The 25,772-nt window shown below is 37.6% G+C and overlaps 2 protein-coding genes across 4 annotated transcripts in view; one reads left to right on the forward strand and one right to left on the reverse strand.

Annotated features, from left to right (window-relative positions):
- Nucleotides 1-16,192, forward strand: part of RBP4 (retinol binding protein 4) — a 44,272-nt gene extending 28,080 nt beyond the window's left edge. For 2 of the 3 annotated variants that reach the window (XM_026851099.1, XM_026851100.1), the window contains 7 exons: nt 4,151-4,257; nt 8,144-8,284; nt 8,979-9,114; nt 9,751-9,887; nt 10,037-10,143; nt 11,835-12,047; nt 15,834-16,192. In XM_026851099.1, coding sequence (XP_026706900.1) covers nt 8,247-8,284; nt 8,979-9,114; nt 9,751-9,887; nt 10,037-10,143; nt 11,835-12,047; nt 15,834-15,847 — 645 coding nt within the window. In that variant the 5' untranslated portion in view covers nt 4,151-4,257; nt 8,144-8,246 and the 3' untranslated portion in view covers nt 15,848-16,192. Of the gene's footprint in view, nt 1-1,922; nt 1,974-4,150; nt 4,258-8,143; nt 8,285-8,978; nt 9,115-9,750; nt 9,888-10,036; nt 10,144-11,834; nt 12,048-15,833 lie in introns of those variants that run through there. The other variant, XM_026851102.1, reaches the window with a different exon arrangement.
- A 180-nt stretch (nt 16,193-16,372) lies between these two features.
- FFAR4 (free fatty acid receptor 4) lies at nt 16,373-21,741 on the reverse strand. Its single transcript, XM_026851490.1, has 3 exons — nt 21,706-21,741; nt 21,175-21,303; nt 16,373-17,436 (listed from the first exon to the last, which is right to left on the reverse strand). Exons 1-3 carry the CDS (start codon nt 21,739-21,741, stop codon nt 17,029-17,031), a joined length of 573 nt encoding a protein of 190 aa, XP_026707291.1. The 3' UTR covers nt 16,373-17,028.
- Nucleotides 21,742-25,772: the final 4,031 nt, after the last annotated feature.

The raw sequence follows: 25,772 nt of genomic DNA on the forward strand, positions 1-25,772 counted from the left end.
GATCTTGGAGACTGCTAATTAAAGAGATGTCGGGACACTAAACCCCTGACCATTCTTAGCTCATAAATCCTAAGGGAATATTTTTACTGTTTTAAACTAACCAATTCATTCTTAGATCTTATAAAATTGTCTGATATGTAGATACATATACCTGTATGTTATCTCCTTCATTTACAGTATATATATTGGAGTATACACACAAAAGTTTCAATTGAAACTTAATATGAGGAATTCCACTTAGATACTTAGCCCACATTATACACGTGCACAGATGTACACACATGTATTTGTAAGAGGTACTTAAGGGGAGGAAAATAGAATGTTGCAGAGAAAATTTTTAAATTGTAAAATATAGTTTCCCTTGAAATAGTCAGGAGATGATCGAAATTACATTACTGAAAGTAAATAGTTATTAAGCTATACATGCATAAAATGGGTGAAATGCTAAAGACCTTAAAAAAGTCTGAGTTAGCTCAAGTGATTTGCCCAGGTGAAGATGGAGTAAAAGAATTAGAATTTGACTCAGCACAGCCACATATCACTTATATATTTATTTTTTTAAAAAAATAGATGACCTAAAGGAAAGAGTAAAATTGGAAAATGGCTTGCATTCAAATTGAGTTCAGGAGACAGTAACATTTTACTCTCTAGGCATAAATAACCAGACAGGGTCCTGCAAGTAGTATAGTTTCTTCTACGCCTTCTTCAGAAAAAGTGGGAGATCTCTGCTCTCTTAAATAATAGAAAAATGGTAATAACTGACATAGCAGGCAAAGAGGGAATCTCGAGTCTGGTTGTAGCTTTATAACATGTTTGAAGTTTCCTACTGTTGGAAGTTCAGCATTACTCACATGAATGTAAAAGGAATGATGAAAATTGTGTTGAATTTTAGGAGCAAACACCCCAGGGCTACGTGAACGAAAAGACTAAGTTGAGTGCCAGCTACCACAGCAAATGATCTGTGTTCATTGAAATAGATCTGGATTTCAGCACAGTATGAGGGCTGCCATACAATTAATCTTACTTCTATTTGTGACATTCACATTGATCAGAAGCAGAGATTCTTGGTAGAAGAAAAATGGACCACATACCCTTTGGTATTTCTTAATTTGAAAAGAGTAATTGTAAAAGTACAACTTTAGCTGTCTACCAGAGGGCACAGTTATCAACATCCATTTTTATCAACAGATCTAAAATAATCAACGCGGGCAACCGATACGGAGTTTCTCATGCACAAAGAACAGGTCAGTGCTTGGTGTGTAATGGCAGTTAACTCAGTACGTTAGTTTTCCCTTTGACTGTGATGTGAAACCCTGTGTAAGACTGATTTTTGCCAGACTGCAGCTGCTATATTTTAAAATACATCTGAAAACCATCACAGTATGGACACATTCTGCCCTGGTTCCTTTTCTCCTTTCCTAGCAGCCCTGGGGGACAGCATAGGACCCTCACTGGTGGGTGTGTGAAGTTATAGCATCTTCTTTATGGGTGTGAACTGGTGATACTGACTTTGTGACAGACTGCAACTGCAGTGCAGCAAGATGTTCTCACCATTGTATGCATGTACAGTCCACAAGAAAACAGCAGAAGAAATGCACATACAGTCTTCGAATAGTTCATGATCTGAGCAATACATATAAAAGCAATAGAGACTTGAAAAGAATTTTATATGTATTTACACATAGAGTTAAATTATTTCTCTTCATCTGTCATCTTGCTAATTTCTAGCTCAATGCTTTTCATGCTGCTCTTTAAAAAAAGAGGATGTTGAAGAGCTCCAATGAAATTGTATGAAGGAATAGTAACATTTTTGCACTACCTGTTTGGTCATACTTTTTTACTGACTTTGGAATAATCTACGTAGTAGTTTCTTTGAAGGAGGAAGAATCTATAGAGGATCTGTCTCATGCTCAGCTAAAACATTCCAGAAAATTATCTTCTATATAAGATTTACACATTCATCTTTATCACATGTGAGAAACTAGCTTTACAAACATTAGTTGTTCTTTATATCATGATTACACTAATCTATGAAGTAGAGCAGCCTGTCACTCTCTTGAGGGTGAGTAAGTGAAGATAGGTAACCTGACCAAGTTACACTGTTTTCTTTGGGGCCAGGGTAAGCTAACAATTTTATTATCATGTGTGCCCACTTTTTTTTGATATGCAAGATCACGAAAATGCTTATCATGGTTCCACCAAATCTCCCTTGTGCCCAGCTGCTTTACAAATGATAAATTACACTCTTTGTACTTTGAGATAACAAATAAAGATCACATTTTAATTAGGCACTACTGTAAGGTGATAAATCTTTCTTTGTAACAAAATATTTCAGATGTAGCTGGGTTGTCCCATAATCATTCTTGAATCATCAAACCTTTTTTTTTTTTCTTAATTCAGATTCAGTTTTACAGTTTTACTCTTGCTCTGTAAAGTGTTTGTGAAATGACATGGAAAGAAGTATCAGAAACCAATAGGAAATTTATGTTTGGAAACAGTTATGTTGGCTTTTTTTCAACAACTGCTGTATTAGTCATGCTTCATCGTGAACATTATGTACATATTGATTAACCATGAATAATTAAGGCAAACCAAGAAGCTGAAGTGATTTCATAGAAATCAAAATGTAGTTTGGTACATACATGTACCTTACATTTATGGAAGTCTTCATTTTAGAGTTAGGAAAATACAGTGTATTTGTCTTGATACTTTTTTTGTTTTCTCATATCAATATTTTAATGAATTTCATAAATTAGATGATTTAAATATTTTGGAGCACGATTGTAATGAACTTTAAAGTTTCTGTGCTAGAAGAAGAAATTTATTTTCTGTTCTATCTCCTTTATTTATTTTCAAACAACATCAAACATTTTATCTTCAGTAATTCTAATTCACATTTATATTTAAGTTTATTGTAAAAAACTATACCAAAACATTATTTCACATTACTGGCACATTCAAGCACGATTTTGCTATCATCTTTCCTAGCAATTTTTTAGTAAGATCATCTATTAAGAAAATACATTTTAATGTAGGATCCATTATATGCATGGAGGTTTAACAGTGCAAACTAACCTTGCACAGTCGTTTTCACTGCACTTTTAAAGGCAAATATAACATGCACTGGGCTTTGATTCTTTTCTATGCTGAGGCTGTTTGATTTAAAAACATGATGAGCAGGGTGGTATATTTTTTAAATTGTTTTAATTTCAGAGAATATCAGAAATATGGATGCTTTTTGATTTTAATACATACGGTGTCATTTGCCTTTGACATTTATAGTTGCTATAGAAATCAAACAATTTATGGAGTAGTTCTTTAGTAGTAGACTCTTCCTGAGCCCTTGTGATACATGGAAGCTCCTAAGAAGGATAACTGACAGACGTAGTTATTTAAATAGACTCAAACAGCACGTAAATGTCAAAGGTATTTATAAGGTTTCCCAGTTCAACTCAGTGTTTGAGTGTCTCTGTTCATCTTGATACAGTTAATATGGTTCATTCAGTTAAGATTTTTCTGAATAAACATAGATCATATATGTTTATTTCTGTTGCATGGATTTTGATGTGGTTAATTTTGTGACCACTGTCTGGACATTGGAGATTTATATGTATAATCCAAGAACTTAATATTTTTTCTAAATGGTTAGGTTGTGAGAATGGATTCTGTAGGTATTTACAACAGGTGCTGTGTGCCCCTAACACAGTTTATGGCATTGAAATATTTTGGTGTCACTGATCTGGTATGTTTTGGGGATCTTTATAAACAACCTCAACTTTTATGTTTCTTTTAAAATAATTTTCTGTCCCTTTTCTTACAAAAATAATCTTAAAAATACAAACACTGAAGATATATTAAGTTAGCTGTTGTTCCCATACAGTTGCAAATTTTCATGGTCCCTTAAAACTACCAATTATTAGCTCTGAGAGTTCATTAAATAAGTAGTCAACACAGATTTTAGATTCTAGAGGAGATTTCCTGAAGTAAATGGCCAGTCTAGCATGAAGGGCTTAACCTGGGTTGCCAGATGCACAGTAGCTTTGACCATGAGCATGAAAATTTCTTGGTAGCTTGGCATGAATTTTAGTATATGGACTGAGCAAAGGACAGCAGCCTTTTAATCTTATCCACTCTCATATTTACTCCACAGTGATCTTAGACTACCTGACTGTTGTTTATTACTGAGAATATTACTCAGCACCGCTGAGAAGAGTCTGACTCTTCTTTATACCCTCCTGCCAGATATTTATATACATGGTAAGTTCTCCCCAAGCCTTCTTTTCAGGCTGCACAGACCCAGCTCTCTCAGCCTTTCCTTTGACAGATTCTCTATTGATCAGTGATGTTTGTGGCTCTTTGCTATACTCCAGTATGTCCGTGTCTTTCACCATTCATAGTTTAAAGCTCTCCTCACCAGCCTGGTCAGCCTGTTGGCAAACTACATCTTTGTTTCATTTCCATTTTAGTAATGCATCTAGAAAATCATTTCAATTCAGAATCACAATCCTCAGAAAGGTTTGCTGAAGAAAATAAAGGTACCATTTTAAACTAGGTTTGTTTAAATACTGTTTATAAAGATTTCAATGTAAATTCACTTCTTAACCAGAATGTCACACCACTGAATTACAAAAACAGGTAGAACACAGGCTGGCATGGTGCAAAGGCTAATCTTTTCAATTCCATTTTGTCCTTGACCTCTGTACTCAGACTGCCACCAAGGGGAACAGTTGTGATGGTGACAGTGTACGTAGTTGTCCCTTAAAAAGTACACAGAGGCCCTTGGCTCAGCTCATGCCGTTTGTTGTTGCTTATTAATATGAGTCTGGTTCCACAGGGCAGTGGCTACACTTGAGTCCACTGCTCTGTGCACACAGAAGTCATTCATTCCCCCAAAAAATCTGCCTCTAGGAATTTAATGGATACCCATGTTTGTGGATGGCATTCTATAAATAAATAAGAAGACCGCAAAAAGTCTTTCAATCTATGCACAGTCTGGATGCAAATGGATGCTCCATTTACTATTACCAGTTCTTTGAGACAGCTTTCTCCTAAGAGCTAGACTTATTCTTGTGACCACAAATAAAATTCTAGTTCTCTTAATACTTAAAGCTTCAGTGCTGCAGTGTTAAAAATGTTTTTTAAATAGTAATTTGACTCTCATTTCTTCCTTTTTGTTATAAAGTCATAAATGAAACTAAAATAACTCCTACAATGAAAGCTTTTTTCTGCCATTTCCTTTGAAGATCTGACCTTTTCTCTGTATTTTATTTTGCTATTCCTAATGGAAAATATTGCGGAATTTTACAGGCTATTAATGTAAAAAATATTTCCATCTTAGAATCACTGCCAGAAGTTAGACCCTTTTTTGGCCTTTTGGCAAAATTCAAAGGTAGAAGACTTTTTTCCCTTTCAGTTAAATCCAGTTCCAAAAAATACATACTGCCTTTTAAAAAAAAAAGTCTATAGTATTCAAAATATGCTGCCAGCTTTGAACAATGAAATGGGAAGTCATATGTGAAATTTATCAAGCTTGGTGTTGAACTTAGTACAAGTTCTGTAACTGTATGCCTTACATTAGAGGTTATTTGCATGTTTATGTGTTATCAATATTTTAATAATTTTTTAAAATGTAATTGTCTGAGCTTTCTGAGAACCCAGCAATCACTTGATGCCATTGACTTGATCTATGCATACTGCTTTCAGAATCAACTGAAATCCTGTCCCAGATCCTGTTCCTTACTGTTTGCATGAGAACTACAAATCTGCAAGAGGTATATCCAGGTTCCAAAGATTTGGATGAGGATCACTTGCTGGCATAATTTCTCAACTGAACCCATAGCCCAAGTCAATCCAAATGATGATTAACTGAGGCAAAGTTTACACTGTTTATGAGTTTACATAGTTGTGCTGGCATAGCTACATCTGTTAGGACTGAGAAAAAATTCACCCTTGAATTGCCATAACAATGCTAGTCTGCCAGCCACCTTCCATCCCTCCTCCAATACACTACTGATTTAGACATAACTGACAACAGAAGAGCCTTTTTACCTGAAAAGTTTGTCCCACTGAATTAAAGAAATGCTTTAGCTGTAACTGTGGAAGGACTTCATTAATGTAAACTGCATCTCAGGTAGGCAGAGTTGGAAGTATAGCTAAACTTGAAGAGGCATAAAGCCAAACTTTTACAATGTAATCTTCAAATCGTACTGACTTGTCCAGGTCCTCTTCTGCAGTTGTTGAAATCTGACTGGGAAATACTGGTGTGACTTCACCGTAGCTGTGCTCCCACAAATCCACAATGAGAACAGTTCAAAAGAAGAGTTTTCCTGGCATTGCCTAGAGTCTGTAGAGATCCCAGACATGAGGAGCTGTATGAATTAGAAGTCTCTGCCAGGCACCTCCACCACATACGAGTTGCCAAACATTGCAGAGATCAGTGGAGGCACACAATTAAAAAAATGCTGTGCCAAGGCTAATATAAAATTAGATGTTTCTGATTTATTTTCGTTGATTACCTCAGATTATATCAGAAACTGCAGTGGCTCTTGCACATATTTAGAACTAAACTTCTTAAAAATTATTAACAGAAGTAAATTTTTGTTTTGGTGAAACCTGGATTGGTCTCCTGTCTGTAAAACTGCTGGGGACAACACACAGTAAGTATAATGGCACTACTGACCTAGATTTTCAAAGTGGTCAAATCTCATCAGGTTTTGATTCATTTGAATGACTGTAGACTCCTTTGAAAACCTCTGCCATAGAATTTTCATTGATAATTATGTTACTGACAAAACTTTATTGGCATGGATCTGATTCTGAAAGAACCTCTTTAGGAATATAAAGAAGTATACAGATTTTTGAAGAGGGAAAACTTAGGAGAAATAATAATATTTCATGAATTGGCAGACAATAAAGAAATAATTGTTTTCTTTGCTATTAAAGACAGTTGTAGATTTAAAAGTTATAAATGAAACCATAATCACTCTTCTGTCAGTCATGTGAGACACTGAACAAAGAAAATCCATGTTAATTTTGATCTTGTAAATATGATTAATTCATATATCAAGACTAGTGAAAATTTTGTAGAAGTTTTGTTAAAATGCATTTAAATATAACTGGCATCACCATTGCCAGAGACTGGAACAAGTTTCTAAAAGCCACCAGAGCGATATAGATTGCTGTTTCTCTTCAGTCTCCATGAGAATTAACAAACTAAAATCTCAGTTGAAAAATTAAAATATTGGCTTATTGAAGGTCTACTGTTGAAAGTTTCAGAACAATTAATATGCATCAGCCTTTCTGGTTATCTGTGTTAAATATGTTCTTTACTCCAAATAGAAGGTTAATATTAAACATAACGGAATTTTTAGTATCTGATGTTATCCAACGAATCAAAGGCTTCACAACATCCCTGAGCATTTGATGTTTGAGAAAGTGAACAAAAATATACTCTCTATGCAAAAAGGCTCCAACACAAAGCAGAAAATGAAGATAAATCAAACAGACTGTACAGCTGTTTGCATTACATATGAAAAAGATTGTAAAGGGTAAAAAGTTTAGTATTTGGATGAATATGTAAAAGGAGTAAGAAGGCTGAAGTAAATTTCTGGGAAAGGCCATACTGAATAACTTGTTTTAATTCTGTACATCAGAAACTATAGAAGTATTTTTTATACTACATCAGTATCTACATATTTGAATTATAATTTTGCTTAATTGAAGTAATGAACACAGACCTTTCAACTAACAGGCTTCTGACTTTATGCTTTCAAAATTGGAAGGTGAAAAAAGTGGGTGAATTTGTTCTTTTGGTAACAATCAGTCCTATCCTGATCTGGTTACATGTCTAGAAAATAATTAACTGGTTTTCTCTAGCGCTTCCTAAAGATGTTGAAACTATAGAACAAATATTGACTGAGAGGCAGCAAAACTTGCCTGGACAGGAGAAAACAATAATGTTTTATGTAACTGAAAACAGTTTGCCAAAAACAGAATAGAAATTAGGGAAGTTCTGGTTTAAAATTGATGTTAAAAAGGCCAGATGTGGTGTGTACATGCACTTGGGTATTTGCCGGCCACGTATATGTCCTGCCACCCTTGCAGTATGACACAATAGTGCTCTTTTGCTCTTTCGCTTTTGCAGATGTGCAGAGCCCCATTCCTGTCCCTGGGAGATGGTTTAGCACCTGAGTCAGCCCTCAGGAAGCAAGAGGGGACCAGTCATGAGGACCTAAAGAAGTTCTGGCATGACCAGGCTTTCAGAAACATTAGCAGAAACTTGCAAGTATGATGTTTGCCACTGTTTATCAGGGGAAGAGAGGGAAGGAATCCGGGGACGAGGTGGAGGAAACAAGTCTGCACCTTGTAACTGGTTTGAGCACATTGAGTAAGAAGGACTTTGGACTGCAGTGTGTAAAATCACAGGGGAGGTGGAGGCAGATCGCTCTTCCCCATGTGAAGATGGGGTGTCTCTCTTTTCCTTTGTTCTCCCCACACTTGTGCTCCCCCAAGTGTGAGCTCTGCCTTTGGGTTAGGGAAACCAAAGAGAGGCATTTGATTCTAGCATCTGCTTGGCTGCAGGTCGAGGTCAATGACCACCTGAGCCCATGGGTATTATGCAAGAGGCTGTTATGAAGGGGCCTCAGCCTGCAGCATGCATCAGCCCACCTCCCTACCCCCCTCCAATGCTGGCTTTATACCTCAGAGGGTTGCGAAAGCCCCAGACTACATAAAGCATTCCCTGTCTGTGTGCCCTGCCACTGCCATCAACACTCGGGCTCTCAAGAGGCTACAGGGACTGGCACTGTCTGTAAGGAACTCTGCTGTGGTGGGCTGGGGACAGCCAGGTGCCTTGCCTGTGCATGCATCAGGGAAAGCTGCGCAATCTCCTCGGGACCTGTCAGGGCAGCCTTCCTCCCTTCCTCGCTTGTGTGACAGAGCCTGTTTCTGATGCTATTCTCTGTTTGCTGTTGCTGCAGGGACGGGATGGCCCACACAGAGAGAGCTCTGCCCTGGCTGCTGCTTCTGGCACTGGCCTTGCTAGGCAGCAGTATGGCGGAGCGGGACTGCCGCGTAAGCAGCTTCAAAGTCAAGGAGAACTTCGACAAGACCAGGGTAATTCTTTCTCTCCTGATTTGTGATGTCTTGCCTAGCTCCTCTTCCTACACTACAAAATCTGGCATTCAGTAGCACCAGCGTGTTCGCATTTTCACTCAAAGTCACAGACTGCAATACTGAGAAACAGCAGAGGCATGTGATGTTACTCACACATCTACAGATGCTGGATCCTGATGCATCTGATAAAGGAATGCTGCAGAAACTGAGGTTTAGCAGACTGGTCTCAAAGTGTATGGTTTAAACAAAAGGAGTGTAGTGACTTGGTTATTTCTATGAAAAATGAATACTGTGTTTTCAGACATTGTAAGGAAAAAACGTCTATACATAGATCTGTCAGGATGCCAGTTGTTATCCTCTTCCCACCAAGATCTGTATGCTAAATACCAGAGAACTGCAGATACAAATAAGATACAAAAAAATGTCAATTCTGTCACAAACTATGGCTGCACTATAGGACATATTGGTAGGTTTATGCTGTTGGAACAGCTAGATTTGTTTCTTAGGTACAACTTTGAAGCATGTGTTAAAGACCTGCATGTCCTCCCCTCTCTTACCTCCCCTAGTTTGTGATGTGTGTCTGTAATGTATTCCATACTTCTAGGTTTAACTGCAGCCTTTCTTACTTCCTTGCAGTACAGTGGCACCTGGTATGCCATGGCAAAAAAAGATCCTGAGGGGCTCTTTCTGCAGGACAATGTGGTAGCCCAGTTCACCGTAGATGAGAATGGACAAATGAGTGCCACTGCGAAGGGCAGAGTCAGGCTCTTCAAGTAAGCTGTTTGCAATCTTCCTCTTGTTCCATTTCACTAAGCTTCTGCTTCACTTACTGGTGCTCAAACCCCACCTGCTAGTCACACGGTCACAACGAATCTGTGCTGTTAGGTTTGACTGGGATTTTTTTCTTTCTCTCTGGCTACAGTAACTGGGATGTCTGTGCTGACATGATTGGCTCTTTCACTGACACACAGGATCCTGCCAAATTCAAGATGAAGTACTGGGGTGTTGCCTCTTTTCTGCAGAAAGGAAGTAAGTACTGATCTATGGACGATGCAGAACTACTTGAGAGCCTAGCTATGTTGTATGTCCGTGTGGGGGAAGGAAAAAGTAGTGTTGGATTTCCTTAAACACACTTAAAACACATAACAACTACCATACAGCAAAGCCTAACTGTGAACAATGTAATCACTATTTTTCACATGGGACAGTTGGTTGGCTTTCTTTAAACAACTGAAAACCTTATCTTTATTTCGTTTGTTATCCAACAATATAATTGATGGTCATTGTCTGGAAAGAAATGAAGGACAGATGAAGTATTTTAAATCTTGTTTTAGTTCAGTTACCAGATGCTTCTGTTCTCTCTGAAAAGCCTAATAACAGACTTAACCAAGCAGGGAAAGAGGATTTTGCAACTGTTATTTTGTTTGGTCTCATGTCTGCAAATGTGGACATTTATCTATTTTAAGAAACAAATATGATCCAGTGTGTATATATATATATATATATATATATATATTCATATTTTTCTGTCATCTGTCACACCCTACACAAAATTAGTTTACTGAGCCAAGTAGAGATGCAGACACTTGTAGCTCAAGACATTTCCATGGATTGTATCCAAGAGAAGCAGGTGGAATTTGGAAGTGATTGGAGCTTCATTCTCTCCAAAGACTCAGTTACAAAGAATGCTTTGGATACCAATTGTTCTTGAATTGTTGACAAATCTCCTCACAGCATGCTGCTGAATCGTGTTTTCACGGATACTTCTGATTGCTGGCTGACCCCGGACTCTACCTTTCTAAAAATTGTAATGCCCACCCATAGGAGAGATGGGGAAGAGAATATACAGTGTTGCCTTCACCAGCGCAGACACAGTGCAAGGGAGAAGCTTTTGCTCCGAGAGAGGAGGGTGCAGAGATGACACTTCATACTGCAATACCTAGATTCACTTCTGTTAGAAAAGGGTGTCTGTGTGACCAGGTATTTATCAGATTACCTAGCTAAATAGTTAAGATTTCTCTGAAATTGTAACTGCATTTTGAGAAGAGAGTTTATGATGGAGCTTGTAGCAAATACACTTCTAACACACACAGAAACTACATAATAGTATTTTTCCTTAAACATACAGTTTAAGTAACAGCCCCGGTAGGAAAATAGTTACAGATTTGAGTAATCTGGAGCATGACTAGCATGACCAGACTCACCTTTAGCTTCTCTATTAGTTGGGGTTTTTTTTAAAAAAACCCTATTTTCTGCCTGACCGTTCCCCTTTTCTGGTTGAAACAGGAAAACTTTATTTGTACTTCATGGTAGCTACTGTAATCCACAGTTCTTTTTTGTGTTTGTTGCCACATTTTATAATGATGCTCAGGCATGGATTTACAAGGCATTTATTTGCACTTCTTTATGCTGCTCTTGTTCTATATCCATACTAGAGGAGAAGCAGTGGCACCATTTCCTCTTCTCTCCATCACTGTCCCTGGTAAATATGCTTATTTTATTTAAAAAAACAAACAAACAAAACAAAACAACCCAAACTTTCCCCAAAACATGGAATTAAACATTGAACACAAGAATAAACAAAGAGCTAATCTGTCATCATTTATACCAATCTTCCTTGTATTATTTTCTTTACAGAGTTATGGCAACCATCTCTTCAGATTTACTAGATTCTACTTGTGTCTCTAACATATTTGTTTCTTTGCTATGGTTTCTTCCAGATGATGATCACTGGGTAGTGGACACAGATTATGATACATATGCTCTTCATTATTCCTGCCGCCAACTAAATGAAGATGGCACTTGTGCTGATAGCTATTCCTTTGTGTTCTCCCGGGACCCCAAGGGATTGCCTCCCGAGGCACAGAAGATTGTCAGACAAAGGCAGATAGACCTCTGTTTGGACAGAAAATACAGAGTTATCATTCATAATGGTAAGAACATTTTTTTCTGAATAATTTTATTTCAGTGTTTAATGACTAAAGCACTGGGGGTCTCTGGTTCATTAAACAGCAAATTCATGGTCTTTTACTTAGTGCTTGTAATAGCGTCCTTTTAAAACTGGAGCTTGTAGTAAGTTCTTTCCAACTTTTACTTCCTTTATCTGAAGGAGACCTAAGGTGTATAGCTTTTATGCGGCATATCACATCAGGTGAAACAATAATTAGAGGAAGCTGTAAAACAATTAAGTCAATGTAGTATGAGTAAACACGGTAAGGATAAACTTCATAGTTGCTATAAGAAGAAATTGTGTCTCTTTAACCAGAACTCTGTCTTTCTCAACAAAATAGTGGTTGAAGGGAATAGAATGTATTCTCAAAAACTTCTGTGAAAAATTCTTCATAAAAAGCTTTTAAGTAAAATCAGAAGTCTTGGAAAGGATACTTTATAGCAGACCCTTTCTCACAGGTCCTCATGCCAGCTGTTTCACAAAGAGTTATGGTAGAGGAACATATCCCTCATACTGGAAGTATGACCCTGTCAGGCTGAGCTTGCAATCACGGGGAAGGATAGAGTTTAGCTCACTTGTGCTCAAGTATATTAGAAAAGGCCAAATGGTAATTTGTGCTACTTTAATCAATGATCTAGAAGAAAATGTAATATACTTACTGATAAAGATTACACCCAGAGTGGGGAATAGTAAAGAATTAAGAAGACAGATCAGACTGTTTAGGACAAATAAAATGTAGTGTACCCATCCCCTGCCCTGCCCCTCACATTCTGGAAGACATGATGCCTACAGAAGACAACTGGTGAATCAGCTGAATATGAACACCCAATGTAATACTGTGACCAAAAGAGATAATGTGATTCTTGGATGCATAAACCAAAGATACAAAAGATTAATTTAAAGACTCCTATGAGACTGTTGTGCTCGGCATAGGTCTGCTTGCTATGTCACATTTGATGATAATTGTGATGTGAAAGGGTACCAAGGATGAATTAGAAGTTTCAAAGAAGAGCAGAGAAAATGGTTGTAAGATTTGTAAAATGTGTCCTCTAGTGAGTGCTTCAAAAACCTTGATCTTTTCTCACCAGAAAGAGGTTAAAGGCTGACCTGAGCAAAGTCTATGCTTGCCCACACAAGCACTGGGAATTGGATAACAAAGAACTTGCAAACATAAGAATAATAAATTAAAATGGATGGAACTTTAAACTGGACACATTCAGAGCAGAAATAAATAGCCATTTGTTTAACTCCAAAGGTCGTTAACCTTTGGAACAGTTTACCAAGAGTTGTTGTATGTTCTTCATCGCTGAAATCCGTAAATCAAGATTAAAGGCTTTTCTAAATGACATGGTAGAATAAACTGGGATTGACTAAAGGAACTTTTGTATATTATAAAGACAGTCAGAACAGATGAGCACAGTCAACTCTTGTAGCTCTATTGCCTGTTCGTCTGATCTATAAACAGAGAGTAATATATTGCCATGTTGTAAAGTGTGCTGATAACAGGGTGCCTGAAAAATCTGCTAAGGCGGGTGGTGTTTAGAATACTGATTAGTGACCTGGAAAAAGTGCCTGACAACAATGAAAATAAAAATTTTGTCTTGAAAGATAATTTGGAGACAACACAAAAGACAGTTGGGTTTTAAGGCAGTCAAGACTAAAAGACATCATAAATGCAAATGACATTGGCTTTTGTGAAGGATGTGTTTGCTTGCATAAAGGGTAGGACAAAAAAGAAACAATGTCATTATATAAGTTGATGATGCTTTCTTGTTTTGAGTGCTGCGTTCACTGCTCTTCAAATTAAGTACAGCAAGCATAAAAATATCTGAGGACAAGAAAACAAAATAATGAGATTATTAGGGCTGGTTTTGTATTAAATTTTAAGATAAAGCATAGATACACAGCTGTGGTGTGTAATGGTGGTTCCTTGCATTTCTGTCAAGCCCAGAGAAAGTACTATCCCACTGTAAAATCAGGATATTGGGCTAGTTCAAGTACTGATCTGATTCAGCATGATGGAATCTGTGTTTCTATTATTTCTACACTATATGAAGCTTGCAAGGCAATAGATGCATTGTCAAGCTTTGCACAAAATATAAACCAAAAAGAAAAATTGAATATACTCATTTATTCATAATTTGTGATAGAACTTTTTCAGGTATCTCTGAACTTCTATATAATAGAATGCTTGTTTTTTCACAGAATATAGAACCAAGAGTGTAATTTAAAAAATAGAAGTTCAGAATGCCTTTTGAAAATTCATCTCTAAATATTCTTTGACTTCCTAATTTTAATTTAAAAATTGATCAAGCTGCCCCTAGTTTGTTATAGAAATATCAAATCTACTAAGTTGCCCCAAGTGCTATGTTCTTTATATCTGTGCTGTATACTCTATATCCAAATTTATATTCAGATATTAAGTGTTGAGTGAAGTGGCTGGTAAGACTGTGAGTTCCAAATTGTTTGTAAATGAAAAATAGTAGCTTGGGTCCTTAATGCTGTCTGCTTTTTATTGAGGATGATGCCAGAGTTTATGAGACCAGCACCAAAGTATAAATGAACCAGTCAGAAATTTGCATCTTCCCCATACTGTAGTTACCATAGTGTTAGTTGATTCTGAATTCTCCAGTATCATTAAGCCAAAGTTCCTGCAAAGCAAGTACATTTGGGAATGAGATAATGATTGTGAGCTAAACTGAAAAAACCTTTTTTTTAAAGCTTTATATCAGAAACAAAATTCTCTTAATTCTGTGTGTGTGGATTGGAAACCTTACTTCCTAAGTTTTAATTCTGCTATTAAGAGCTACAGAATTAGTAGCAAAACCACCCAACTTCAATTGTCTGTCCTGACCTGCATTCCATTGTTATTGTGGTAAAATTCTGATTGATGTTACTAGATGCTGCAGGAACAAGCTTGTATCTGTTTATAATTCTGCCTATGTCTTGAAGCTAATTTTTTTCTCCAAAGGTTTTTCATTAGCTTTTTTAATTAATACTGTATTCAAATCAAGTTACCAAAAAAACCTAATAGATGTACAAAACTTACCTTTATGGAAAAAAATATGTGAAGTATCTGTTCTTTGTATACTGTCTCTTTAAGGCAAAAAGGAAGCCTAAGAAAGTCCAAGTTTTTTGGTTGCAATTTACACTGCATTTCTGATGGTAGCTCCTTTCCAAATATGGATCAAGCTATGATACACTTAGTCTCAGAGTAATAGCTCAAGTTGCTTTAAATTGTGCAACGTAAGTGTGGATATCACAGTGGGACTATTTGTAAATACAATACAATGTCATGTGGGTAGACCTGAAAGCTGAATCTGCTGTTTGCTAGAGGCAAAAATTTTTAATTAGAGTGGTATATTCCTTCAGCTAATTTACTATTACCATTAGAAGTTTTTGAGGACAGGAGATTCTTGTTTTGTTGAAAGACATTCTTAAATTAGTAATTTTTAAAAGGCAAATAATTTGAAGCTTGTTAAAGTGAATAAATAACTCTTTTATCACTCATCTATCCAGTGCCTTGTTTGCCAAAGTATTAAAATGCTCAGGACAGGTGTGACAGTTGTAAATGATTGAATGAATTCCTGTTTTGATCTGAGTTGAAAATTCTTTGGAATTATAAACTGCAGAGCAAGGTATTGGCATTATCATTACAAGTAACAGACTGCTGGTCTCAAGAGAGCTTTAAAGAAATTAGATATGTATGCATTTGGTGAAAGTCTGTAGTGTAGCTGAAAAACAAAATTTTGTTTTTTGTGTGTTTCAGGATTTTGCTCTTAAGGAGATCCAAAACTATGGAGAGAAATAACACCACCATGGATGTAAAGTTACACATTGATTGGGTGTTCCTCTTAAATGGCTTCATTTAGATTGAATGTATTTATCTGAGCTGTGCAGCTCACCTTGTTAGTAAACCAATGAAACATTTTAATAAACTTGGATTACAGGGGATGAAAATTGCTTCTATGCAAATCTGTACATATGTAGACATTGGGTTTATTAGTAAACCATTATCTTAATGCACTGTTTTGAACTGCTGACAGATGGTGATAATTAAGAATTTACTCTTTCTTTTTTTAATGGTTTCAATTTCTGAAGAAAATTTTTAATTAAAAGAACCCAAAAGTACATGTATTTTAGTTTCTTTTCAAATACAATGACATTTTTTTCTAGAAAATAATTCCTAGTAGCATTTTAGAAAGGAAGAAGGGATATATCACTGAATAATTTTATTATATGGCTACTGAAGACATAAAAAAATATGCATCTTTTTAAAAGAACTATTTTATACATGACAAGTAAACATTTATTTGTTTATTCTTTATTTATAAATTAACAGGCATTATATTCATATTTTTAATCTGAGATGGAACCGTTGGTCATTCACTTGGTGATAATACATGTTTATTATGTTGTTTCCTACACAAAATTGGTTAGTGTGCTCAAACCTATGTTCAGGCAGGTAGTTATCTACGCATATAATCAAATGCCTTTTTTACATGGAATTAAAAAAAGAGCAGATACTTTCTGAGGATGTACATTTTCACTAGAAAGTTGATCTCTCTTACTCTGTAGAAAATAAAGAGTAAAAATGGATCAGGTGCCCTCTTGATATAGATCCACTATAACTTCATTAAAATTAATGACATTTATGCCAACTGAAAATGTACCCTCTTAGAAATTAATTAATTGTAAATACTTATTTCAACTTCACCAAGTTCACTACCATATTCCTGTTCATTTCAGTGTAAATGGAGAAGTCAATCTATTGGATTAAACTGGCCAAATCTTTCTGAAGCAAAGCAGTGAAGCCGCAGGAATTTTACCTGCAGGAATTAAAAACAGATTTAGCTTTTTTGTTTTCTTCTCTGGCATATAATACTAAAACATAGTGACCTATTCAACCTGGGTCAGTGTAGACATTAAAATCCAAAGTGTGGCACAGCTCAGACTTCAAATAATTATCTGGTAATGAAAGACAAATTTGGTTGTTCATGGTTACTTCTTCTTGCAGTGGTTTCTATACCAGCCCCATGCCTTGCAGGGTTCCCTGTACAACAGAGAAGAATTTCCTGACATTTACGTCTGAAATGGGCAACATTATACAAAATGGGATTGACAGCAGAGTTGGCAAAAGTAAATAACACTATCCAGAAGAAGACTGATGGCAAAATATTTAAATCTTGTTTGTAGTTCTGGACTAAAATTAGAAGTATAATTATTATAATTGGGCTCCACATGATGAAGAAAGAGATCATCAACACAAGGAGGGCTCGGAATAGTTTGTAGTCTTGCTGGGAAACACGAATCTGATGATTTTCTGAGTAGGCTAAACCAGCATTTAAACTCCTTCTTGATGCTTTTGTAATCTGCAGTAAGAGAGAATAAAGTAACTTTCACTGAAACCTAGAAGAATTATTGACAGATTTTTACAAGCGCAAAAGTAAATCTTGGCACATGATTTTTCTATTTTGAGAAGTGACTGCAAAAAAGGCATTACAGAATTCCTTTTTATTTTTGTCAATGGTTAAATTTCAAATATTCTCACATTACTAGCAATCTTTTTTTCCTTTCAGCTGTGAACTCACCTCAATGTTAGTCAGGCTGGTTGTTCTCCTCATGGCTTTCTACCAGTCATAAATACTTTTCAGCATAAAACAGAGACTTAATTACTCATGAAATCCCATTAACTTCAAATTATGACCTCATTTGTTCTATTTAAATAAACCCATTGATTTTTTTCACAAATGCAAACTGGAACATAGTTAACAATCCTGTTGATACACAAGAAGAAACACTATCCAATTCTCTTATGGCCATGCTGATATTATAAGGTAGGTATTAGAAAAGCATGAATTTCTTACAGCAACTAAAACACGATATTTTAAATGTGAATGGGATTTTACGGTAAGTTTTGGATAAACTTTCAGTTTTTTCAGTCAGTAATCAGAATTGCTTTCTATGAATTAACCTGAAATCTTACGGATCCTTTTGTCACTATGAAAATCTGTGTCTTGTAAAAGTACTATCTGATGTAATAAACCAGACTATGAGCAGTTTGGGAATCTAGTGTTCATGGGTATGAATCATCTGTCATTAGGTAGAATATTGAATCCCAGTGGCTTGCAGAAAACTCTAAAACTCATGCTCAATAACCGTGTCTTCACTGAAGTTGGCATAGCGCAATTAAGTCTGTTACATTCACTTATCTGATGCAAACAAAATAAAATTGAAATATTTAGCAAATAAACATTTATGCTAAATAATTGAAATGCCATTTTACCACCTGCATAGGTGAAGAATGGGCATTTTCAATAGCCTGGATGAATTTGGTATCTAAGTAGGAAAGTCAAAGGGCATAAGATGCTTTCTGCCACTTTTATGTGTGACGTTTCCCTTTACCAATAACTAAAGGAAGGATAACACTAATACTAGTAATGCTTAAGAGGTTCCTGGTTCAGGTAAGGATGAAAATGGTTAGATATAGATAGAGTAATTTGTCATTCTTTCTGCAGTCTTCTGAATCTGTCACAGAGATAGATGGCCTAGAATAAATAGTCATTAAGAACCTAGGCATCTACTGAAGATTTCAACAGAATGTAGGTGTATAAATCAAACCCCATTATCCAGAAATGGACTTCTCAGCAGCTGTTGAGCCTGAGAAGGGGACAGTCTCACTAGCTGCTTCCCTGATTTAAAAGGGGCAGAGAATTCAGAGGTTTTGAGCATGTAAAACTATTCCAGCCTGGTGATCTTCTGCTGTACTCATTTGGAATACAGAAACTAGGCTAAATCCTCCAAACAATCCGATCCAAGAGCTGTTTTCAGAGAACACCTAACCTGTCTTAGTAAGAACGAAGGTTTCACAAAATACTTCAATATAGAAGTGGGAAAACCAAATTCTGTAGTCTCCTCAGCCTCCACAATTCAAAATGGCTACAGAATGTCCTCATCAGATACCTTTGTATCTGTCCCATATAAGTGCCTTCCATCTTTCCTACTGGAGCTGCACAGCCTAAAACTAAGATGCAAGAATCACCAGAACTGCGGTAAATAAGATGCAGCTGCATCTTAAGGAAATGCTCAACTGAAATGGAGTGTCAGTGACACACTTTGGATCTGCTTGGTATAAGGGATGTAGATACCTATTGAGGGCATCTGGACCACACTCTGAGAATCAGGAATTTAGAAGTCATGTATATACAAGTATGTAACTTCCCAAACATCTTTACTAGTTCTAGCCTCTTATCTCAGTGTTGCTTGCAACAGGCAACAGTGCAAGAACAAATTACTTAATTACATATCATGGCTTCTGATCTGTCATTCTTGCCAGGGTTCAAGGTACATAAAAGTAATACTCAGATTCATATGACATTGTAAAGTATACACTGTAGAGTATATTTGTTAACAAATCTGAGGTCATATCTGTAGTGAATCATCATCATTTGAATACATTAATGCTTTGAACTGCTTCCAACAACACTGAGAGCCCTGTACTCTGTGTGCACTGGCATCATGGAGTGTTCTCACAAAGTGAGAGTGAATCTGCTCCTGGGAATGACTTGGGGATTAAGACACTCTCCAGATGAGTTCTAGTTGCTTCCTGGAGAGCTGTGTGAGAGACGAGATTAAATTATAACAAATGGGATACTGCTACGGGCCTCGTTCCTTTTTTGGTTCAGGAGAAATGGTAACACATCTTAGCACCTGTGTTACCAAGTTAGAAAAGAAACGTGAGCATGACAGCATGGGGCTGTCTTGTAACCCAATATTCCAAACACTTTTTTTAGGCTTCTAGCTCCCTACAAGCCATTTGTTTTCTAGATTTACTTCTTGTAATCTGGAGTCTTCAAGGACAAGAGGAACACCATTCCTTTCCTGGTTTCTGACCAAGAACTGTGGTATTCCTTGGCCTGCAGCTTTTTGCAGTTCTTTCAAAGGGCTCAGACTCCCCACTGAGTTACTGTATGCTCTTCGCCTAAAGCAAATATGAGGTTGCAAAAGGCAAGTGCTTTACTTCACTCAAGAGGTTTACCTAATGCATTTACCTCAAGGTTATAATGAGCTCATAGTGTGTACAGAAACTAAGAGCTGATGATTTTGACTATGAGTTTAAGCCTGATCAGTAGGTAAGTACATGTAGACCCCAGATTCTAGGCCCATCAAAACATCTACATGCAGCTCTGGTGCGTGTACCCACAGCCCCTTGGTGCAAAGCATTTCATCAATTAATTCCCTGCTCAATAATCTGTGTATTCTGAGGTTCCTTTCCAAAACCTTTTCCTTATATATAGTATGAGAAGTTTAATTACCTAATACAGGAATCAAGAATCTTTGGGGGGCAGCTGCTAAAAACTAGCCATTGCAGCACCTTGTTTGAAGATTTCTAGCTCTTTCTCTGTTTTTGGAAGAGGAAGGGCTATGAAATCAGATCCTTAAAAGGAATTTAGGTAACTAATATCATGCTTGCTAGAATATAGATTAAAACTGTGGTGCCTCCTGTCTTGGCCTACACTTCAACAGTTAAACAACACTCACTCGTAAGGAAAGTGGAAGCAGAGTGTTTAATTTACAATTTTTGTTTGCAAAGTTTGAAACTGTGGAGGAGTATGTGTAATCTAACAAGATCTGTGTACTAAAAATACATGCTGAAAATCAGTAGATCTAAAAGGGGATAGATTTTTTATAGTCCTGACTCTTTACTTGTTTACAAATCCCTTGTGACACTGGAGTTTAGGCTCAAGGAAAGCAAAATCTTGGGTTTAGTTATATTGAATGCTTGACTATTTTAGCACTTAGGAGATTGCCAGTCTTTATATATGAACAGCACATAAATGGAGAAATGTATTAAATACTAAATATAAGTGAAGACAAACTTTGTGTGGGGTTTCTGGCAATGTGCTGTTCAAGCATGTTCTTATTTGAAATTTATAGGCTATTATGTACAGGTGGAAGTGCCTCATTTTATATCACATACTTACCATTTACTGAGCAAATGATGTCTACTCCCTTTAGGTGTATTTGTATTCAGTGACAATATGTTGATGGCTAGTGAGTTACTGTTTACTTCCTTTTGTTCTATAACAAAATTTAAAGGAAAAACATACCTGTAAGATTTTGGAATAACTGATGACAATGACTAATCCTGGTATTAGAAAGAAAACAATGGCAAAGGTCACATCCCAAACTATTTCTCCTGCAATGCTGGGCCAAACTAAGGTGCAAATCTGAATCTCCTGTTTAGAAAGAATAAAGAAGAAAATTAATATTGTACTGTTATTTTTACTATAAAGTTGTCATATCTCCCTCTATGCCTATGGAGAAAATGGCTGCAGACTAAACTGAGTCGGTGAAAACTTTCTGCCCAAACAGAGCATCAATTAATGTACTACTTCATGGTTTTAAAAGTCCATACAATTACAAATAGATGTGTTGTACACAGTCTTAATATTGCCATAGATTTCATATCAAATGCTAATGGCACCTTTAAAAATGCAACTTACAGACCATGTGTCATGTTGGGTGTACCTTTGTATGCATGTCAAAACTCTAGGCAGAAGAATCTGTGCATGGACATTTCACACAGAATCACAGAATCATCTAGGTTGGAAAAGACCTTGAAGATCACCCAGTCCAACCATCAACCGACCACTGCCCGTTCTCAGCCACACCATATCCGCCTCAGCGCTATGTACAGGGGCTGCCGCAGGTGCTGGGCAGCTCTCCCCAGATGCTGAGCCCTCGGTAAGGGGGAAGCGCGCTGAAAAGGGGATTTCCGAGCCGCACCGGGGAGCGCAGGAAAATCCCGGCCGAAGTGCGTTCCGTACGGAACCGGAGGGCCCGCCGGGCCAGCGGGACGCGGCGGGCTTGCGCCAGAGTGGAACAAGGAAGTGGGAGGGTAAACACGGTGCAGCTCACACAAAGGCGAAGCCGCTGTGCATGGGGAGGCAATGAGGGGCTGGGGGCGAGTGGGGCTGCCTGACGCCTGCCCAGGGAGGGCATGGGTCGGCGTGCTGGCACCTCCATGCTGAGGGGCCGGGGCCTGGCCACCACCTCCAGGCCTGGCCCTGGTCAGCTCTGCTCTCCAGGCAGGCCCCTGGGGCACCGGTGACCGGGGGAGGCTGGCCCCCTCCGCTGGGGGTGTGCGCATGGCTTTAAACAGAGTGATGGCTGTCAGACTGCTCCAAGAGCTCTTCTCAGGAGCCCGGGATAACTAGCACTGCTCTAAAGTAAAAAAAGAGGAATTTACCCATCACCTTGTGTCTTGACAGTGGCATTTGAAAGCAGCAGTCCTGTGCATTGCTTGTGCTAACCATGGCCTGGTGTGGAGGGGAAGTGTCACTGGCTTGATTTTTGGGATCCATTTACTAAGTTGATCCAGAGTCTTACCCTCCTGTGTTAAAAGTTCTTGCTGAAGATGCCTGGCCAATTAAGACATACCTAGGAAATACCATCTTTACTCTGGACTTCAATTCCTGAAAGAAGCTGCTCAAATAGCAAATTAAAGTAGGCCTTTCCGCTTGTGCTCTTCATTCCAGATGATTTAGAGATGGACTGGGAGTGAAGTGCATAAACTGTCACAGACAAGCAGATAATGTCTCATAAAAGAAGATAAAGTGTTTTCATAAAGTATGTAAACAGTTGTATGACTTTAGACAGCTCTGGATTAATTTGTTTGACTCAGTGCCAGTGTAGGTGCTTAAGGGTGCAGTTACAAGCTTGACCATATGGAGCTGCACCTTTTGCTTGGGTGAGAGTTATTTCAAACTGGTGTGCCAGTGGGACCAGGTGACTGGGCGGTGCTTCCATGGTGCCCTGGGTGTGACCCTGCCATCAACTGCTTACGTAATGGCTTTAGTGGGGATTCCAGATTAGTGGGGATTCCAGAAACTCGGTCCTTCTAAGGGACAATCTCCTAATGAGGACTGACAAGAGTGAGATCTTTCCTGGACCACTTCCCACATCTCTGCCAATGCAGATTTTACATTGTTTTTAATTAGCATGTTTTCTCTTGAACTGTAAGTGGTTCTATCTGTGCTGTCTCATCAAACGGGGAGTTTGCAGGGCAGATTAAACGGGTGGATGAGATGCTCCTACTACTTTCTACTGATTTCTTTGATGATTATTCATATATATGATCAAAGCTTGACATACCTAGCCACAAATCTGCTATGGACTGATTCTGTAAAATGATTAGCAGATTTTAAAATATAGCAAATATCTTCCAGTTGCCCCAACCTCGTAGGTCTGGGACTTTATACAAGCTGACAAACTAGTCCTGAAGTTCTGGGCAGCTGGCAGTAGTGGTGATGTGGTCAGCTCTGAATAGAGGCTGAGATTTGGGGAAGAGCCATCATTAGAAGTCTGGTTTTACCTGTGTGAAAATTTGGAAAGTGTTAACAGGACGGGTGGAGGGCAGCTGGAAATGGTAGCACAGATAAATGCAAATGTAGTCCCTTTGGCATTAGTGGAAAATGGAATTAGAATCTGGTCCTATCAATTCAGGGTAAACACATTTGAAACAGAATGGGGGAAGGAAAATAGGAAGAGAAACATCCAAAGCAGCATTATTGAAGTAATTAAGATATTTTCAGTCAGGGAGGAAAGGAATGCCATAGAGGAGCAGGTTTGAAAATGAGACTATGTGTGGAAGTATCTGGATAGACCCTGAATCTTCTCTAGAAAGGATCATCTTTAGCTTTGGTCTTTAGGTGTGGATGAGAACCTTGCTCGGCATAAGCCCTTTGTTTGATGTGGAGAATGAAAGCAAGTGCTGCTTTTAGTGTGCTATTAGCATGAGCTTCACACCTACCTGTGTACAAAATCCTGTGCCTGGGGACAGCAAAGGTGTGAAGAAACATGCATATTTCCACGGAGTTTTATCAAATGAATGGGAGCTCCTTGCAGGAACAAAACCAGTCTGGTTACTCATGGGTCTAATGGATCCATTATCTAAAAAAAAAAAAAAGAGTTATTTTTTCCCTCCCATGAAGTACAAAAGCTGTATTTGCTGTTGGGCAGCTACAATCATAGCAACCATTGCAACATGAAATCTGAGGAAGGGAGGAATCATAACCTTGATAATGCTGCTCTGGCATTACTCTAATAGGTGGATGCTGTGTGCAGTATGTGCTTCACATGTGCTTATGATGAGGAAGTGATTAACAGAATGCTTGGAAACCTGTTATGATTTCTCAACCTGTATCATTTTGTCAACATATGTCCTCTTTTATGCTCAGAAGTGGTGAAACATAGACTCAACTCAGATTTCATTGTTCTAGGTTAAATGAAAGTTGTAGGAACCTCTGTGGAGCTGTTTAGCTAGCCTTGCAGGGAAAAACTCTTGTTTTCTTTTTCCTTTTTTTCTTTTTATTTTTTGTCCTGAATGAAAGCCTGAGTCTTTGCATCCTCTATGGCAGATAAGGGCTTGTGTTACCTGATACTGTAAGTCAAGCTTTGTTTTTGAGATTGTTCCCCTGACAACCATGAATTGTCATGGAAGATGGAAATAATTTATTTTATTTATTTCTTGAGCATAAAAGGTCCCCTTAAGAGAGGGACCTCTTGGACTAGGTGATTCTGGGAGATGGGGATTCTTGTTCCATTTGGACATGACCTAGTAAAGGTTTTTTGCCTTACTTATGCATCATCTTGCATGTAGATTGGTGTTTAAGTCTTTGGGTTTATGTCCATGCACCTGTACAACAAGTAAGTAGTACTGACTTCTGTAAGAGATGTATTGTATTTTAATGTTTGCTAAGTGATTTAAATTAATTGCATTAGAAATGTTGACTCTTTGTCTTTGCAAAAGAGGTTCCAAGTGTGTAGGTGACTCAAGCTATGTCTATATAATAAGGGGTTTAGCATAAGCTGAAAGCAAGGTTAGTTTTCTGTTTTCATTTTTGCTTTTACATACCATACTGCAGCTGTTCTGCTTCTAGACACTAGGGAATTAAGTGACATCAAGTTGCACTTGTGTTGTTTATCTTGTTTTCCAGTGGGGTTGCAATGAATGAATGCAAATACTGATTTTAAATGGCTTTGCTCAGACTAGAAGTTTATACAGACATAGGAATGCCAGTAATTTTCAAGTTGTGAAACAAGGTGAAGTTAAACTGTTATATTGACTTTTGGTGTGGTAGCTACTAATTTTACATGAAGTGAAATAACATGAAGAGTCAGTGCAAAACAGCCATTATCTGATGGGGTTTTTTATGTAAATCTTATGATGTGTTGTTTTCAGGTCTGTCCGTGTCATTAAAAATAGGGCTTCAAGGGACTGTTGAGAAATCATCTGGCTGATGTCCCTGACCCAAGGCAGACTTACCTGTCAGGAATGGTTTAGACAATTACCTAAGTGTCCCTGTAAATCTCCAGTGGTGGAGATTTTGCAGCCTCCATAAGTCATCTGTTTCATGGCTCATCTATTCCAACCACCAGAAAGATTTTCCTTATGTCAGAATTCCTCCTGTTGCAATTCGGAGCTTGTTACACTTCTTACTGAGCATAGAAAGATTTTATTTCTTTCATCTATATGAAATTTTTTCATTTTTCTTCATGGTCTTTTCTAGACTGCATAACCCTGATTCTTTAATGAATTGGATCAGAAATCTGAAAGACTTCTACTATGTTCACATTAGTCTAAATTGTTCTTGAAGTACAATACTCAAAATTGGATAAAATATTCCAGCTAAAAATCTCATCT

Source organism: Athene cunicularia (assembly GCF_003259725.1).
Source record: "Athene cunicularia isolate RWA chromosome 6 unlocalized genomic scaffold, athCun1 chr6_part1, whole genome shotgun sequence".
In the NCBI taxonomy this organism is placed as follows: domain Eukaryota; kingdom Metazoa; phylum Chordata; class Aves; order Strigiformes; family Strigidae; genus Athene; species Athene cunicularia.

Excerpts from the sequence above, each read along its gene's own strand:
- FFAR4 (XM_026851490.1), bottom strand. The coding sequence starts at position 21,741 with ATGGTGTGGCTGAGAACGGGCAGTGGTCGGTTGATG. Across the intron at positions 21,304-21,705 it reads CGGGCAGTGGTCGGTTGATG|GAGATTCAGATTTGCACCTT; the intron begins GTTGGACTGGGT and ends CTTTCTAAACAG. Across the intron at positions 17,437-21,174 it reads GTTATTCCAAAATCTTACAG|ATTACAAAAGCATCAAGAAG; the intron begins GTATGTTTTTCC and ends CTCTTACTGCAG.